This window comes from Arvicola amphibius, chromosome 1, assembly GCF_903992535.2.
Source record: "Arvicola amphibius chromosome 1, mArvAmp1.2, whole genome shotgun sequence".
NCBI lineage: Eukaryota > Metazoa > Chordata > Mammalia > Rodentia > Cricetidae > Arvicola > Arvicola amphibius.
The window spans coordinates 114,195,226-114,213,244 of record NC_052047.1 but is presented as its reverse complement, the minus strand read 5'-3'; the positions used below and the strand labels follow the sequence as shown (position 1 = coordinate 114,213,244).

Sequence of the window (18,019 nt, the reverse complement as noted above, 5' to 3'; positions counted from 1 at the left end):
CGCCCTTAGGAGCTGACCTTCAGCACGGCCGTGCCAGCCCCTACCTGGGCTTTCCTTCCTCAGGACAAAACCCTTCAGCTCCTTGGGTTTCTGCTGTAAACTCTGTGGGGTGGTGGATGTGATGGCGTAGATGCACCACTGGTGCCAACAGGGTACCCAGGCGCAGTTTTGCCACGGCAGGGGCAACAGTGAGGTCATAATATAACAGGAGTCGTAGGTCAGAGGCCTGACTCCTCAGGTTCTGTGACGGTTTGGTTGAGAAATGTCCTCCTCGGCTCAGGTGTTTGAACACTTGCTCCCTGGTTAGTGACCCTGGAGGAGGTGTGCCATTGAGGGGGTGGGCTTTGAGAACGCATAGCCTCACTCTGCTTCAGTTTTTTTTTTTTTTTTTTTTTTTTTTTGTTTGCCATTGAAGACGTGAGCACTCAGCTTCTTGCTCTGGCCGCCATGCCTGCTGTATGCTACCATGCCTCTCTGCCATGCTGGACTCTCATCCCTCTAGAACCATAAGCCCAAACAAACCCTTCCCCCTCTACGTTGCCCTGGCCACGGTGTTTCGTCCCAGGCAGGTTCCCACATGTCAAGCTTGCCCCAGAGAAAATGAGCACAAATCATGGTGAGAATGCAGGAAAGGGTTTTTGTTTTTGTTTTTGTTTTTTTTTTTTTTTTTTTTTTTTTTTTAAATCAACATTATTAAGAGGGCAGAAAGCAAGCATTTAAGTCTGTCTTCGGAGCACTGACGTGTGCTCTGGGTTTAACAGATATGGAACAGGGCCAGGAGGCAAGAGGTCAAAGTGGAGGTGTGGTCTGGTTAATCAGTGCTCTGCTCAGTGATGAGAAGCAGTCCTCAGTGCTCGAGGGGACAAGTCACGTCCTTTGGATGATCGCGGGTGGGGGTGAGGGTGGGCTGTGTGCAATCTCATCTGGGGGTGACCCGCCTGCCAGGCTCTGCTGGTCTGGAATCTCAGAGGTGACTATAGGTTTAGGAGGATTGAAAACTTTTGGGGTCTAGAACAGGACACAATAAAGGCTAAAAGTAAAGCCACCACGGATATTATCTGTGTACCTTCATGTGTGTGTGCATGTGTGTGTGTGTGTGTGTGTGTGTGTTTGACATAGGGCAGGTGTCACGTGGTTTGACACGGATGATGTTCCTGGCATGACTAACATGCAGTGTTCTGGCCAAAGTTTGTACAAAGACAGATGCAAACTCAAATAGAAAAACTTACCTTGCTCTGTATTACCCCATGGGACCAAGTGAGGAGTAACATCTTTTCCTTTTAATTTTGAGATTATAATCACATCATTTGTCCCTTCCCTCCAGACCCTTCCATATGTCTCTCCTTGCTCTCATTCTAATTCATGACCTTTTTTCATTAATTTCTGTTACATGCATGTATGTAGGTGTATACACACACACACACACACACACACACACACACATATTCCTAACCTGCTCTGTGTAGTGTTACTCCTACGTGTGCTTTCAGGGCTGATCATTTGGTACTGGACAACCAGTCCATGTGTCCTTTCCTGGGGGAGACTGTCCCTCCCACTCTCTGCATTCCTCAGTTGACTGTGGGTCTTTGTGTAAGGTCGAGGCCACACAGGCTTGCTCCTGTCCATGCTGGCATGTCTATTGTCATCCTTGTTCCACTCATGTTTAGTCAGTTATGTTGCTGAGACCTTATGGGTGTAGCATCTGACATGACTAGGAGACAACCCCACAGCAAACGTCCTGGTCTCCTGGCTCTTTCATGCTTTCTGAAAGCTAGCACCCGAGCTAACATTTTTTAGCAAAAGAAACTCTCTCTCTCTCTATGCCCCTTTCTCCTTTCTTTCCCTTCCTTTGTGTCCTGAACCTGTCTTACTGTGTATCACTGACTGACCTGGATCTTGCTATATTTAGACCAGGCTGACCTCAGGTTAGCAGCAACCCTGCTCCCTCTACTTTCTGAGTGCTGAGATTACAGGCATGCACACTCACATCTTAACCGAGTGCTGGGATGACAGGCGTGCACACTCACATCTTAACCGAGTGCTGGGATGACAGCTGTGCACACTCACATCTTAACCGAGTGCTGGGATTACAGGCGTGCACACATATCTAGAAAAGAAATGTCTAAGTAGCACTTACAGCAACGATTTATCTAGCAGTGTCCAATATAGCTGTGCTCTGTGTGTATGATTAACTTTGTATATAGCTTTTTTCTTTTTTTAAATGCATGAGTGCCTGCATGTATGTCTGTGTACCATGTGCATGCCTGGTACCCTCAGAGGCCAGAAGAGTGTCTCAGATTCCCTGCAACTGGAGTTAAAGGCAGTTGTGAGCCAGTATGTGGGTGTTGGGAACCAAACCTGGGTCCTCTGCAAGAGTAACAAGGGCTCTTAAGTTCCTAGCCACTTCTCTAGCCCCCACTCTGTGTTAATTTTAAAGGAGTGCTTTTGGAGCTTACAGCACCCAACCTCTTTAGGGAAAAGGGGTAGAGGGCAAGCATTTGGCCAGATGCTTTTGATCTGATTTTATTGTTACACATTAACCAGTGTTCCTCCTGTACCACAGCTGCTGTCAAATGACTGCTCAGAGATGGGGAACACCAACTTGTTTGGGCTGGAACAACTTGGGGGCAGATCGCCCTCCTAAGTCCTGTTGGTTTCTGTCCATGAACTCAATGCATTAGATATATCCGCTTAGTTGCTTTGGGCATGCATTGCTGCAACTTCATTCTGGCATGTTAGGAAGCTGCCCTGCTGTGATGACTACAGCACAGGCATGCTAACCTGTGTCCAAGCACTTGGGATTCTTTTGCCAAATGCCCACACTCGAGTTTTCTCTAGGCCCACAGAGCCTGGCTCTCAGGTGGTGGGGATCTGGGGTTATGTCTTTTATCCAAGATTTATATGAACCAGTGAAACGGGGTTCTTATGCCTTGGAGTTTAAGTGTTCCCAAAGGGCTACTGTGTTAAAAGCTTGGTCCTTAGCCTGTGCTACTGGGGAGCTGTGGAACTTCCGGAGGTGGGGCTAGTGGAAGGAAGTTAGGTCCCTCAGCTTGTAGCCTTGAAGGAACATGAGGACCCTTGCTCCTTCCTGTTTTTTTTTTCTTCTGAGATTCTACCAGGTGAGCACACTGGAATATACTGCCCCACCACAGGCCCAAAGGCAACCGGGCCAAGAGACCAGGAACCACAGCAAGCCAGGGTCTAGCCTCTCTGAAAGTCGTCTGTCTCAGACATTCTATCACAGCAACAGAAGCCGATTAAGACACATATAATCTAAACGAGTATTTTCTAGAGTTTCCATAGCATAAGGGTTCAAGTCACTTCACATCCTCATCTGGGGAAGGTTCTGTGTTGAAGAACTTGGAGATTGTGAAAGGTTGATTGGCATGCCAAGGCAGTCCTGGCAATCTCTTGTTAAGCAGTGGTAAAATGCATTACCAGAAAAAGGGCCATTAAAGCCAGGATCTTCTTACTCTTGTGCTGTAAAAGGGTAAAACTAGGCACAACCACATAGAAATGATGTCTAGAGAGATGGAGAAAGAGGGGTTTGTATACCCTTGGGGGCTGTTGTATAGTGATATTTTATTTATGTTTTAATAAATAAAGTTTGCCTGAATATCAGAAGGGCAAAGCTAAGCCACTAGAGGTAAGGCAGTGGCAACACACACCTTTAATCCCAGGATTTGTGAGAGGAGGCAGACAGGTGGATCTCTGTGAGTTTAGGGTCACCCTGGGCTACACAAATTCAGGTAGTGGTGGCTCACACCTTTAATCCCAGTCCTAGGGAGTCACATACCTTAAATCCCAGCACTAGAGGGAATATAAAATGGGAGGAGATAGAGGCTGAGTCTGTTTAGTCTGCAGTCGCCCAGCCTTGGTAGAGGTAAGTGACTTGACTAATTTGCTTTCTTGGTTTTCAGGCTGAACCCTGATATGTGTCTCTGGGTTTTTGTTATTTGTGCTACTGTTGTGGCTAACACTGTTGTGGCTGTATAGACCAGCAGTTTTGAAAACAGTATCTGGCTCTTACCCATTCTCCTCTGAATCCCCTGAGAGGCAGTGATACAGGCGAGCATCACGGCTGGTGAACCTCCATGAGATCCACCAGTGGGGTTAGTCCTGTGCTATTTGGGAGAGTGATGGGCTCACTTCATCACCACGATGCACGGCAGTGCAAACTATCTGAAAGAGGAGCAATTCATTGGGCACCAGGGTTTTAGAGGGTTCAGTCCATAGCTAGCATCACATATTGCAGTGAACTGTCCCACTGGGAAGCAGAGAGAGGAGGAGGAGGAATCTGGGGGGCAGGATGTGCCTTTGAAAGACACATCTGCAGCAATCTACTTGTTCCAACCAGGCCCCACACTCTCGTGGCCTCATTGATAAATTAATCCACTGAAGTTAGCACCATTCAGGATCTCATTAACTGCCAATAGCTGAGGACCAAGCCTCCAACACATGGGCATCTGGTGGGGGATGGGGGAGGGACACGTTCTATCTAAGCTGCAGCACCTATGTAAGAAATGTTATGCTTGCATTGGGCCTTATCTGTCAATCACCATCATGACTACTGATGACTGAGTTAGGACGGGGATGGGAGTCATATGATCAACCCGTGTTCCTATCTATCCAGTAATTCACTGTAGAATAAAGTCGGGCTGCTAAGATCAAACTTCTCTAGTTTCTGAGGGCCAACCCATGCTTCACAGAGTCGGGCATTGGCATGCCCTTCCCTGTCAGCACAGGGTACCTAAAGAAAACCAGACATAGGCAGCCATGTCAAGGACATGACTCAGGGCATCTCTCAACATCATTTATTTGACATAAGCCAGAAGCTTTCTGTAGAGTTAAGCATTGTGCTGGTTAGGGATTTCGCAAACTTGACAGGAACCTAGACAGATCGGGGAAGAGGGAATTCCCTCCATCGGCACTGGCCTGTGGGCTCTCTGTGGAGGTATCTTCTTAATTGTCAATTGATGTAGGAGGGCCAGCCTGCAGTGGGTGGTGCTACCCGTGGGCAGGTGAGTGGGCTGGATTAGGAAGACTGCTGCGGAAGCCAGAGGAAGCAAGCCGTAAGCAACATTCCTCATGGCCTCTGCTCCAGCTCCTGCCTTGAGTCTTCGCCTTGGCTCCTGTTGACTTTGGACTAGAACCTGTAAGACGGACAGACTCTTTCCTCCCCACGCTGGTTTTGGTTGGTGTTTTATCATGTCGGCAGACACGCAAACTTGGACAAGTGTTGAGGCGAGTCCTGTCAACGTACACCTACAAACCAATGTTCTTTTCCTCTTTGACAGTGAGAACCGTCTCTGGGTTTTCAACTACACTGGTGAAACCATTTCCTTCTAAACAGCTCTAAGCTGGATGTTGAGAACTATGGCCTCACTCTCTAGAGTCTTTATCTCCTAAACTGGCTTTGTTATTCTTGATCCAGAGTTTCATTTTTCATACAGACAGACACATAACTCTGATCTACAGCTTCCAGACAAGGGGCTGCCAGTCCCACTGAGGAGAGAGGAGGCGAGGAGAAAAGGGTGGATGGCAGGCAGCCTCCCTCTATCAGGGTTCGCTCAGGATTAGGGAGTTCTTGTTTTTGGAGATAGGGTCTTACCCTGTAGCCCAGGCTGGTCCAGCTGCTATCTTCCTGCTTAACCTGCTGAGTTCTGGGATTACAGGCACTAACCACACACCGTGCCTCTCTGCTTTCTAGTTCCTAAAGGCCCACATTAAAGGTTAAGCTCAGAGTTTCCGAGGTTTGGAAATGTCTATACAAGTTGCTGTATTTGTTTGTTTTGGCCCAGCTCTTCCCAGGCCGGGTTTTCTGGGAAACCCCCACTCTGGTGAGAGGATCAGCTGACATTCTGCTCTTGGCCACCAGAGGGCAATGCAGGACAGGTTGACTGCCATGGCTCACAGGCTATTTAAGGTTGGTCCTCTGGGTGGCAGACTTCCATGACCCTACTCTTCCCCAGGCCCTGTCAGGGTCGCCAGAAAGTTAGAGGCTGTCCTGATTTGCTTCCATGTTGCTGTTGACTGAGTCAAGAGCTGGGTTACTAAAATCAAGTTTTTAGCTGACTTGAGCTTAGGGAGTGGAATTCCCAGCCCCAGCCACACTGCTCACTGACTGAGTTGCTCCACAGAACAAGCTGCGTGGTACTTGCCTCACAAATCAACCTGGTGATAGGAAGGGGTCACGTGTGAAGAAGGTCCCAGGAGAAAAAGTACCCCCATTACTGGGTAGGTCAAGTTTGGGTGCATCCCATTGACCCCCTCACACACCAACCAGGAAGATCTCCTGTGCCACCCTGAGAGAACATACACTCAGGGGATCCTAGGAGACTGAGTTACCTAGGGCTGCATAGCAACCAGTTCCCTGCCCTTTCTCTCAAACACTATGGGATGCTGGAGGGTCCCCTGAGACACAAGGAGGCTGTTCCAGGCAAAGGAGACCTAGATTTCCTCATCTATGACAGCCAATCACACCCAAGTTGCTGAGAACTATTGGATGCCGTCCTACTTGTTGACTCCAAAGCTTCTGGAGGAGTCTAGGTCTGATCGTGGTCCTGCTGTATATACCAGGTCCTGCCCCCTCTCTGTGTTCCCAGATGAAGCCCGGTGGATCCTTTACTCACCAGGCAGAGCTAGTGGCTCCTCGTGGTGTAGCAGAGAGGCTGATTTAGTCAGGGGCTCCCGCAGGGAAAAGTGCCGGGTCGGGGGCTTTGAAGGAGGTGGAGATGCTGGAAGCTGGGGCCTCTCTTTGCAGGCCTTTGCACAGGGGGCCCTGATGTCACCATAGTCAGAGTCTGTATCAGAGCTGGAAGAAGGAAGAAGAGGGTGAGCTGGCAGCTCTAGAACCCCACATCACCCCTACACTCCATGTTCTCCTCACCAACCCCTGACAGTCCTCAGGGACCAGGAGCAAGGGTTTCAACTCAGCTACCTCTGTGCCTGGGCCCAGACTTAGCTCTGTCATGTCCTGGGTTGTGTCTCCTTAGATTCCTGTGCTAAAAGGGTGGCTCCCAATCCCTCAGCATGTGACTGTGTTTAGAGAGAGGGCCATTAAAGAGGTGATTAAGTTAAAATGAGGTCATTATGGTGGCCCCTAATCCTATGATTGGTGTTGTTATAGGAAGAAAACGGGTTATAAGTGTGCATAGACGGTGGCTGCCATTGCAAACAGGAAGGCAACATCCACAGGCCAGGGAGAGGCTTGAGATAGACCTTTCCCTCGGAGCCCCTCCCACCCGGAGAATTCTCTGCCACCCTTTCCCCTCATATTTGTCATGGGACAGTGTCCTCTGATACTGAAATATTCCATCCTGCAGGGAAGTTCTTTAAGCAGGAAAGCAAACAACTCAAAATAGCCTCAGGGAGTCCCTGAATCTGAGTAGATTCACTAAGTCCTGCCCCACCAGAGTAAGCAGTAAAAGCTGAAGTCCCCCTGGAATGAGAGAGAGCTGAAAAGCCAAGGAGACTCAGACAAGCTGATACAAAGAGGACTCTGAGAGCAGATCCCCTGAAAGGAGCCGAAACCAGCCGAGCCACTCAGAAGAGGTTTGGACCAACTGTGGCACCGGAAAGGACACTCTTCCACCTGCTGAGCTACCTGCAGGCTATGCAGTGTGCTCTAGCTTCCCAGCTTTGAGAGATGTCACCATGCTGGGGTGAGCTTTGTTAATGCAGCTGTCTTTGAGTCATTTCTGCCCCTTATTAAGTCACCCCTCACCCATATTCCTGTAGGCAGCCCCGAGAAAACGCATGGTTCACCAAGGTGGACTTTGGTGGTATCTGTCTGTACTTTGGTCTGTTGTGGGTTCCCAGTCTAGGGTGAGTAGATGTGCCTGTGGCATCTCCCCAGAGGAAGTTTTGTCCTATATCATACTCCAGTTTCCAGTATGTGAGCAGACGTTCCATGAGGCTTCCAGGCTGTGGCACTGTCCTGACAGTCCCAGACACTGCTATGGCCTTGGACAGAACGGGGGAAGGTCCCCCTCCCAGGCCTCCTGAGTCAGAACCACTTCAGTAAAAGCTGTTCTCACTCCCCCCCACCATACCTGGCTGTGACTGCAGGGCCGAGAGTGTGTCCATCATGTACAAAGCCCTGGGTTCAGTCCCCAGCTCCTCCCAAACACCTGTAACTCTAGCACTTTGGAGGTAGAGAAGGGGGCTGGGGCGGGGATCAAGATCTTAAGACCAGCCTCAGCTGCATAGTGAGTTCAAGGTCACCCTAGGCTGCACGAAACTGTCCCAAACCAGATCCAACCAAACCCACAAATAGCAACAAAGACCAACAAGAGTGTGGTTGCTAAGTTCTTCGGGTCAAATAAGTTCATCTCTAGGGATCTAGTTCCTACACCACAGCACGGACATGTGGCATTCCTCCATCAGCGTGGCTGTGTAGATGGGCAGATGGAAGGAAAAACTGCAGGGATTCAAGTAGTAGGGAAGGGGGCTTCACAGAAACTGTGGCCTTTGCGCAGCTTCGGTCTCAGTGTCAGCACAGAGACACAGCCCAGTCAGACCTAACAGGTTCAACACAGAGCATTCTGCTTTCCCACAACCCATCTTCCTCACCCTCAGATGCCTCTGGAATATTCTTACCATCCCTTCAGTAATTCAAGTCAAGACTGGGGAGAAGTCCTTGAGTTCTTTCTTCCTCTCACGCTTAGTCTTCAGCAAACCCATCACCATGGCTCTGACCTGTGTCCCCCAAGGGCCCTAGGTTCTAACCAAGTCTCCCCCTGCCTTCAGTCTCCCCTATCCCGTCTCCTCTGCCCTCCACACCAAAGTCTGTAGTTGTCTAAAAACTGTTAATGATGTGCTATTTAGAATTTAACTTTCTTTTGATTATTGCAGAATAAAATACAAATTCCTTCATATCCAATCAACCAACCTCTCTCCATACCTCCCTTCCTCCCTTCTTTCTTCCTCCCTGGTGCTGGGGAATTGAACTCAAGCCTGGTCCATGCTGGCTGGGTGCTCTACCACTGAACAACACCCCAGCTCCCCAGAATAATCCCCCCTTCATCCATTATTGAGTGCTGGCCACATGGATCTTCCATTCTGTTCATACACCATTCCCACCACTTTAGCTGACAGCCAGCTAGATCGAGACCCCATCTGGGTGAGGCCAGCATGACTAGCATTGTCTCATAGAGGCCCCGAAGCTTCTGGCTCACACGTGGTAGGAGAATAACCCACTTGCTCTGGGGCTACTATGTCATTCTGTCACCGTAGTACCCAGAGCCTTTCCTGGCCGTCCAGTCAAAGGTAACCATCCGGGCTCTGTTTACAGCATAACTCCACTTTATTTCTCTGCTTGGCACACACACGGTATTTTTCTTGTTTAATATTTCCTTGTTTCCCTGGCTGTCTACCTAGGTGATGGAGCTATCTGATAGCAAAGACCTCACCCGGTGTATGAGTCACAGTTACACACTCAGAGTCTAGGCAATAATAAGCAGATGATCCGGATGCTTTCCTGAGTGCACTCAGTGTCTGTGGGGGCTGTGCTTCTCATAACTGTAGTCAGTGTGGATCAGATGCTGTGTGCGTAAGAACTGTATTCTCCTCTCTGCCCATCCTGGCATCTCCATCACCATGCAGGTCCCCAGGAGCCTCTCCCTGTGACAGTGTCACTCATTTGTAGCCCTCCACTGTGTGACAGTGGACTCCTGGGGGGAAACAGGAGAGCCAGGGGTTTCCCTTCTCTAAGAAGATAATGGTGACACAGCCTCATAGGATTTACTAGGCACCAACCAATATTTGGCACGTGTCAATTCTTTGAGTCTTATGGCTCCTTCAGAGGCAAGCCACTATAACAGTCCCCATTTGCAGGTTAGGAAACAGGCCCAGAGAGTCCCTTTTGCTGGGAGTTCTCAGTGGAAAAGAAAACAGACCTCAGGTGCAGCCTACCCCCACCATTCCCTTGTCGCTGCCTCCATTCCTCAGCAATCTGGGCATACCTGCTATCCTCACTGGTGACCAGGACACGCACAGCCAGCACATCCTGCCCGACTGCATCCTCTCCTGGACCAATCCTCACTGAAGTCCATTCGGAGGGTTGGGAAGAGGTGACTTCAGCGTCCATGTCTCTGGGTGTGGGCTCAGGGACACTCTTTGGCTTCTTGGGGGAGGTGGGCTCAATCTGCTGAGAGAACAGGGGCCTATAGAGACAGCGGAACAAATGGTTCCTCCAAGCATCTGGATAGGATGCTGGAAAGGGGGCCTCTGGGCCACTCAGATGTTCAGGGACAGACCTTCCCATCCTCTGCGTCATGGCCGAGGGCCACCTCTCAGCCCAGCAGATGCAACCAATGCTGGGGCACTCCTGATGTGTGTAAGGCATGAGTACACATACCACCACCATTTAACCTGGAGGGCGGTGCTGAGATGTTCTCAGGGCCCACTTATAGGCTCCACTGTCCTCTGGACTGTTTCGTTCAAACTTTCTGTCAGTGTACTGTTAAACTCAGGGGTGACATCTTAGATATCATCTTTAAAAATTGTTTCCACCAGGCATGGGGGTACACCCTTTTAACCCCAGCACTTAAGAGGCAGAGTCAGGAGGATCTCTGTGAGTTTAAGGCCAGCCTGGTCTACCCAATGAACTCCAGGCCAGCCAGAGCTACACAATGAGACCCTGTCTCAAAAAATAAAGCAAATCCCATCAAAGAATGTTTCTGTATTTGTGTGTGTGTGTGTAGTATGGTATATACACATGTATGTGTGCATAGCTTTACATGTGTGTGTATGGAAGCACATGTGTGGGTACATGTGTATATATGTACATGTGCATATGGAGGCCTAAGGTTGCTATCTAGAATCATCCTTGATTGCTCTCCCACCTTGTTCATTAGACAGGATGTCACAGTCAAATCCAGAGCTCAGAGATATGGTGAGTTTTGCTAACCAGTTTACTCTGGAAATCCTCTACCCCCATCTTCTGAGGCTGTAATTACAGAGGGGCCGCCCCTCCTACCTGGCATTTCTGTGGCTCTCTGGGGATCTGAACTCATGTGCTCATGATTGGATGGCAAGCGCTTTAACCCCGAGTCATCTCCACAGCCCCTCAGTTCTCATCCTATTGACCTCGTGACCTAGGCTGTCACGCTCTTCCATGAAGGCTGCTCTCAGCTCTAGCAAGCTCTTCCCAGCTGCTTCCTTCTTTTGCACAGTCTTATTTGCACTCAGCTTTTAGTCGCACCTGCTTCCATGATTCCCAATGACCCCGGACAGTGAGGAGTCCCAGATTTGCATCCACAGCCTAGACGCTTCCCCTGCGTCTAGCGTCTCTCCTGTTCTTACTTGACATATCCACGTAGGTGTTTAACAGACACAACACACGCAACAAGTTCAAAGGAACCCTTCATCTTAAAACGTTTCCCATCACGTGCTCCACCACCAACCATGCACAGTTCAGTGTGGCAACTAGAACCTTCTGAAGCTAACGTTGGCATCATAATGACACACTAGATGCCACCTTCATCCTTCACAAAGCCCTCTACAAGTGAGATGGATCTTCCTCAATGTGCCAGGAATGGAGTCCTCTCCCTGCCACAGCCCTAGACCTGGCCCCTATACACCTCTTGTTCAGATGATAAAAACAAAACAAAACAAAACAAAAAAACCCCACAACTCTCCCTGGGTCCCCAATCTTTTCCTCCAAGCTCCACCCCCAGATTTCAACAGCAACCAGAATTAACCGTGGAAAATACAAGTTGGAGAACAGCATGCCTGTCCAGGATCCCAAGAGGGTTCTCATTTCATCGAGGGAAAGAGGAAGAGTCCCATCTAATTCAGCTTTGTGGCCTCTGTGAACTTTATCTCTTCACTCTGTCCCTTGCTCCTCTCCTGCTGTGTCACTGTTGTGCTGCCCCCTCAGGACTTAGGCAGGCCACCATCTCAGGCCTCTCATGTTGCCCTCGAATCTACCATTCAGTGCTGTCCCTGAATGCTCCCATCACTGCCTGCAAGAGTGGTCAATGTCATCTTCTCAGGTTGAAGTGTACTGCCGAAGAGGGCACACACTCTGTTCACCTTCATTAGTCCTCACAGTGAGTCTTGCCTTCCAGTAAGAGTGGAATTCCCTCTTTGGTTTGTTGACTCTTTCCAGGACTAGAATGTGGGCAGTACTTTGTCATCCTTTGTTTAGACTCTGCCGTGTGTAAAGCAGGCGCTCCTGGGATGCCTGTTGAGTGTTGATAAATGCCTGAGCCCGGCTCCAGCCTCGGCCACTAGCTAGGTGGTGAGCCATCTCCTGTCACAGGGAAGCAGCTGCCTGTGTTCCTTGCTAGAATTAGACCTCAGCTGGACTTGGTTGCCTTCTCACTTCTCACCCCTAATATGGCTCACTGCCTCCTCTCTTTCTGTATTCTTGACTTCAAGTGGATTGGTTCCATCTGTGCTAAACTATAGGAGGCTCCACCTCCAGGCCCTCTCTTTTCGGACCAATCTTGGAAGAGCTAGGCAAGCTTTCTGTCCCTTTACCAATCCCCTACAGTTCTGATGAGACCTTTACTTCTCTACCCTCTTACTTCTAGAAAATTCCCCAGATCCTGCTCGCTGCTGAGTCCAGTTCACAGGATCCTCCTCCCCCCCCCGAGGTTCTTCTCTGGCCCTTGAGTCCCACCCTTCTTTACTCTGAGGAGACTTTCTTTCCCTCTCTCTCCATCTCTGCCTTTAAATGTTCTATTCTTCACGTGTCCACCCAAGCCTCTTCTTCTCACTCTGCACTCCCTGGAAGAGGCAGGCATTCTGCTTAAGTCCACTTCCCACCTGTAAAGACAGTTCAAGAAACTTAAGCTTTCTGTGAAATTCCTGAAGTTTTTAAAATACGATAGGGTCCATAAAATGTGAATACACATAGACGCAACCAGTGGGCTATCAGTCTAACCCCCGACGTACATGCAAACTTGCTTGCTGCACACGTGCCTACGCTTTAATGCCAGCGCAACTGGGGAAGGGAGGTATCTGGGGACTATTACCGGCTGCTTTGCAATGATGATGGTAGTGATGGTTGTGGTGATGGTGGTGATAAAGTGGCCGTGGGTTTGGTGGTAATGATGGTAGTTGTGATGGTAATGGTAGTTCTGGTTTGGGTGGTGGTTGTGGTGATGGTTTATGGTGATGGTGTTAGGTATGGTGACGGCAGTGGTGGTGTTGGTTTTGCTGGTGTTTGTAATGATGGTTATAATAAGAGCAGTGGCAGCTTACATTCATTGGGCCCCTAATATATGCCAGGGATAGTTTGAGAGCTGACTTATACTAAGTCTGTAACACTCATATAATCCTTCAAGCAAAGCATTTTGTGACCCCATTTTCTTTCTGAGCTAAGGGAAACACAGGTTAAGACACCCACAGATGGTCATGTGTTGCCCTTCTGTATGTCTGAGAATATGACAGAACTATTTGTTTGGTTGAACAGAGTCGCACCCTGTCCTTGATGTTGTGGTCCTTCCAAGCTTAGCAGAGCACACACACCCCTGCCCCAGCAATGGCGACACCCCTTCTGTCATAGACCAGTGGATATTCGTGACCATGTGAGGCACGGCTTTGAGTGGCCTTGCTGGGTTGAATTGTCACCCATGTTTCTTGTTTGAACAAGTTGTTTCTGATGGTTGCTGCCCTGTGAGCCTGGATTCTTGGTTGAGGTTACGTGGAGGGACAGACTTGGAGCCCATCCTTACACACCCAGCCTGTTGAATCGCCCAGCCACCCTTAGATTCATGAATAGGAAGCAGAACAGACCACACACACCACTGAGATCAAGAACTTTGTTCAGGCTCCTAACTACTAGAGTCTCTTCTGGTTTGGGGCTTGAAGAAATTCATCTTTCCACCCCTGCCCCCGTGGGCAAAAGCTGAGAACGAAATGTGTGGAGGGAACATCAGGATACAACTAAGAATACAGAACCCCAGCCAGAGCGCAGCAGAGGGAGGCGAGGGCAGGCAAGGGGACATGGTGGTGCTGGCTAAAGCGAAAGGCCAGCCTTACCAGATCCCAGAAGCCAAGGTCACTACTGTGATATTAAGGGTGGGGGGTCTCAGGAGTAATACTCCTGGCTCCTCTCTTGATGCCATCCCATCCTTCCACCAGTGCCATCCTGGTCTCAAACCTAAACAGGAAGCTAGTTCAAGGCTCCTGGAGAATAGTTTGCAGGGTTGATCCTCTGGAGCACAGCACAGAGCAGGGATGCAGAGCACACAGGCAGCACAGACAGGCAGATGTCTATGATGCTGTGCCCAGAGTGGCCTCCCCAGCCTCCGGAAAGGTGGACTGTGATCAGTGATGGGTGGTGACGAGGCATCCGGCAGGTGATAGAGGCTTGAGCAGCACCCCTTCCTTCCACACATTCCCAGGGCTGTTATAATTGCTTTGGGTCGAAGATTTGTCCCTGGCAGTGGTCAATGGTCCTCAGCAGGACATGTACTCCAATTCCACTGCTGCTACCCCAGGGGCTTCTGAGAGTGACTCATCACAGTTCTAATGGAAGTAGAGTATCGTGGGGTGTTCAGAGATGAATCCATGGATAGGTAGTTTTGGGGTGTCGGGGTCTGCCCTCCACTCTGAAGACTGGTCAGCCTGCTTTGCTGTGCTCTCCCAGGAGTCAGAGACCCCAGTGCGCGTGCACGTGTGTGTGTGTGTGTGTGTGTGTGTGTGTGTGTGTAGGGGTGTGAACACACAGCAGCTCTACCTCTTGCTGAATGAAACCAGGGTAGAGAGTGTTACTTAGAGGGCTCTGCCTGGCCTCAGCTAAAGCCTAAGCAAACAGACACTTTCAGCTAAATGCACATGAATGAAAGAAAGCTCTATCCCCTCCCAGATGGAAGCCACACCTCTGCCTAGAGAGGAAGGGAAGCAGGCCCAGCCGATCCTGTGGGCCTCAGTGGAGTTTACCATTCGCATTCCCCATGAAGGGTCAGCTTCATCTGACCCTAATCTTGAGCTAGGAATGCCAGCCCCCACATGGATCCTGAGAACAGATATCAGCTCCCCGAGCATGGAGCAGGGTGGGGATGGAGGTGGGGGGGGTAGAGAAGTGAGGAGGGTGGAGGGGTGAGATGGGTCCTGGTTGTGGTTCACTACATGTCTGTTTTTTCTTCCTAATGTAGTCTCATTTCTCTGTTACTCGTCTGTTTAATTGGCCTATTGAGGACAACTGGCTAAGCCTGCTTCGTTAGTACTCCGGGGTTCCGTCCCTAATAACTCTGGGTAACAAGGACGGGAAAGGGGAGGGACACTGAAATTCTGGAGGGTAGTTTGCCATCTCTCTGCAGCAATCTAGGAAGGGAGGAAAGGGAGGCAGCCTTGGAGCCTGTGTTATGATATTACCCTCCTTCTCGGGCCTAGTGCTAGGTACAACAAGTCTCCTCCATAGCATGCTTTGGGACAGAGGGTGTGGTTTGGCTTTGCCATAGGTCCAGAGGGGTCTACATCTGCTAGGCCTGATGTAGGTTGATGAGACAGACCTGACAGCCCTTCTGGGCTCCCACACAGTTGACAGGTTGGTCGCTCTATCCAGGTGGGTCTTTTGCTATAGCCACACATGGCTCAGTGGATCGAAGATAGCAGTCAGTGCCTCTGGCCCTCCCAGAGGCCAGATTGTAAGAGTGGAATATTCCCTACTCCGCTTCTTGTCTCAAGTGTCACCGGGATCCCTGTGTTAGAGACAGTGAGGAGAGGAGAGAGGATGTATGTAGCCTAGTGGACTTGGGACACATTACTAAACAGAACCTTGGTGTCAAAGTTACCATAGCAAGAGGCTGTCAGTTCAGGCGTGCCCCCTTGGGGTTGGGGGAGGGGGCACTCAAATCTGCTTTGTCACAAGATGAATGTGAGGATGACAGTCCTTGGAAGGCAAGGAGGGAACAAAGTGGAGGCACTGTGTCCTTGGAAGGCAAGGAGGGAACAAAGTGGAGGCACTGTGTAGGAAAGGCAGGATGCGCAATATCTGAATTCTGCTCCTTTAGGGCTTTGTCATGAACTGTGGCTGGGCACCAGCAAGAAGTTCCCAGCCTAAATATACCATTCCAGTCCTCAGGGTGGATTCTCGACGTGCAACCTATGGGTCCAGGATAAAGCAGACTCAAGCACGGCTCTAAGGCTTTTGAGATGAACAAGGAGGAACTGCTCTTTGCTCTAAGGGGGAGAGTTAACAGTGGAGACCTTTTTGTGAAAAACATTAGTGCTGGAGATGGGTGGAAGCTGGAGTTGCCTAATGGCTGTCCAGGTAGATGTGGGGGTGGGGTAGTGGAGCGGCAGTAACAAGGCCAGGGCTTAGCCTCTTAGCCAAGGCTCTGGCGCTCCCCACACAAAGCCTTTGGAGAGAAGGCAGGAGTGGGCCTCTGGAACTGAGACCTGAGTCTGAGGGGAAGTTGCTGGTTGCTGCCTTCAGGAGGCTGGGGATGAGAGCATGAGAGAGTAAAGGTGGTGCCTCCCGCATGCCCTGGGGCCTCTGTCCAGTGTCCACCTACCCTGTAGGGGACTCAGAGCCTCAGAAGGAAGCCTTTCTGGAAGCAATCTCTTCAGAGAGGTGCCAGCCAGAGCTCATCAGAACGCCCTGAGAACAGAGGCCCAGACACTGGCCTAGGCTGACTTGTTGGTTCCACCTTCCAAAAACTCAAAGCCAGAGGCTCCGTTAGCTCTCAGTACACAGAAGGGGTTTCAGGGGTCAAAGCTGGGATTTCAGCCAAGTCCAGGCCCTTACGACACAGGGCCTGAACACCTAGTTTGGGCCCCAGTGCTCTTTGCTCCCTCACAGTGGAGGATACCACTGTAACTTGCCCGCCTAGCAGCAATGAATGACCTTTCCTAGCATCTTCTATGTCTGCACGGACTTCATGGTGCTACAAGGGGACAAGACTAATGAGGGGCTGTATTTGGAGAGCTGGGCCCAGAGACAGTACTGGGCAGAGAGCAGCTGACCCAGGGAAGTAAAGGAGGCAGATTTTGACTTAAAGATTTTTTGGGGTGGTGGTGGTGCAGTGTTAAATCATAAAAAGAACAGCCCACCTACTCTGGAGGCTACACTCACTCTTACTGCTCGAGGTACGTGGAGATTTTGTCTTATTGGGCCAAAGGTCAGGGCTTTTTTTGAGACTTTATCTCCGTTACTATATTGCCTTTCAGAAAAGAGACTGTCCCTGCTGTTGATCCTAAACACACCTAAGTCCTTACCATCATTACTTCCCCGTCTCCTTTGCCAAGGAGGGCGGGAATAAACACGATTTCATTTACCTCCTTTGAAAGCCAAGAAGGACATTTCCCCAATTGCTTTCCCTTTTTTTTTTTTTTTCCGTGTTCACTTCTTGAATCTGTATGAGTGGGGACTATTTGTTTCTCAGCCTTTACTCACTGTCCTGGGTCACTGCTCAGCAAAGACTAACTTCGTCAGTTGTCACCGTGGGAGGGGCCGGGAGCACCTGCTCTAAGGGAACTCTTTTGAATAGCACCAGCAATGAACTTCCGTTTACTATATTAATTCAGATTTTTTCTCTGATCTGACTGTAAGTTATGATTCAATTTTTACAATTACATGAACTGTTTATTTATTCTTATTTTTTGGTGGTGTTTTTGAAACAGGGTCTCTACCACATCCCTGGAACTCATTAAGTAGGCCTGACTAGACTGGCCTAGACTCATAGACATCTGCCTGCCTCTTCTGCCTGAGTGCTGGGAATAAAGGCATGTGCCACCATGCCCAGTTTTCATGCTTGTTTTAAAATGTAGATAGCTGGGACTTTAGAGATGGCTCAGTGGTTAGCAGCACCATTTCTCTTCCAGAGGACCTGAGTCTGGCTCCCAGTTCACACATATGACATCTCACAACCACCTTTAGTTCCAACTCCAGGGGATCCAATACCCTCTCTGATGCCCAAGGGCACCACACTTACGTGTACAAACCCACACTCTGACACACACACACATACACACACATATACATACGCATAATTTAAACATATTTAAAATGTAAAAGGTCAAATTTGTTTCATGTTTTCCTCACATGAATTTGTTTTTG

At 49.6% G+C, this 18,019-nt stretch overlaps 1 protein-coding gene across 1 annotated transcript in view; it reads right to left on the bottom strand.

Annotated features, from left to right (window-relative positions):
• Nucleotides 1-18,019, bottom strand: part of Mical2 (microtubule associated monooxygenase, calponin and LIM domain containing 2) — a 151,937-nt gene that overhangs the window by 42,754 nt on the left and 91,164 nt on the right. The window contains exons 28-30 of the mRNA XM_042056049.1: nucleotides 17,102-17,106; nucleotides 9,966-10,141; nucleotides 6,633-6,814 (exon numbers count right to left, since the gene is read on the bottom strand). Coding sequence (XP_041911983.1) covers nucleotides 6,633-6,814; nucleotides 9,966-10,141; nucleotides 17,102-17,106 — 363 coding nt within the window. The remainder of the gene's footprint in view (nucleotides 1-6,632; nucleotides 6,815-9,965; nucleotides 10,142-17,101; nucleotides 17,107-18,019) is intronic.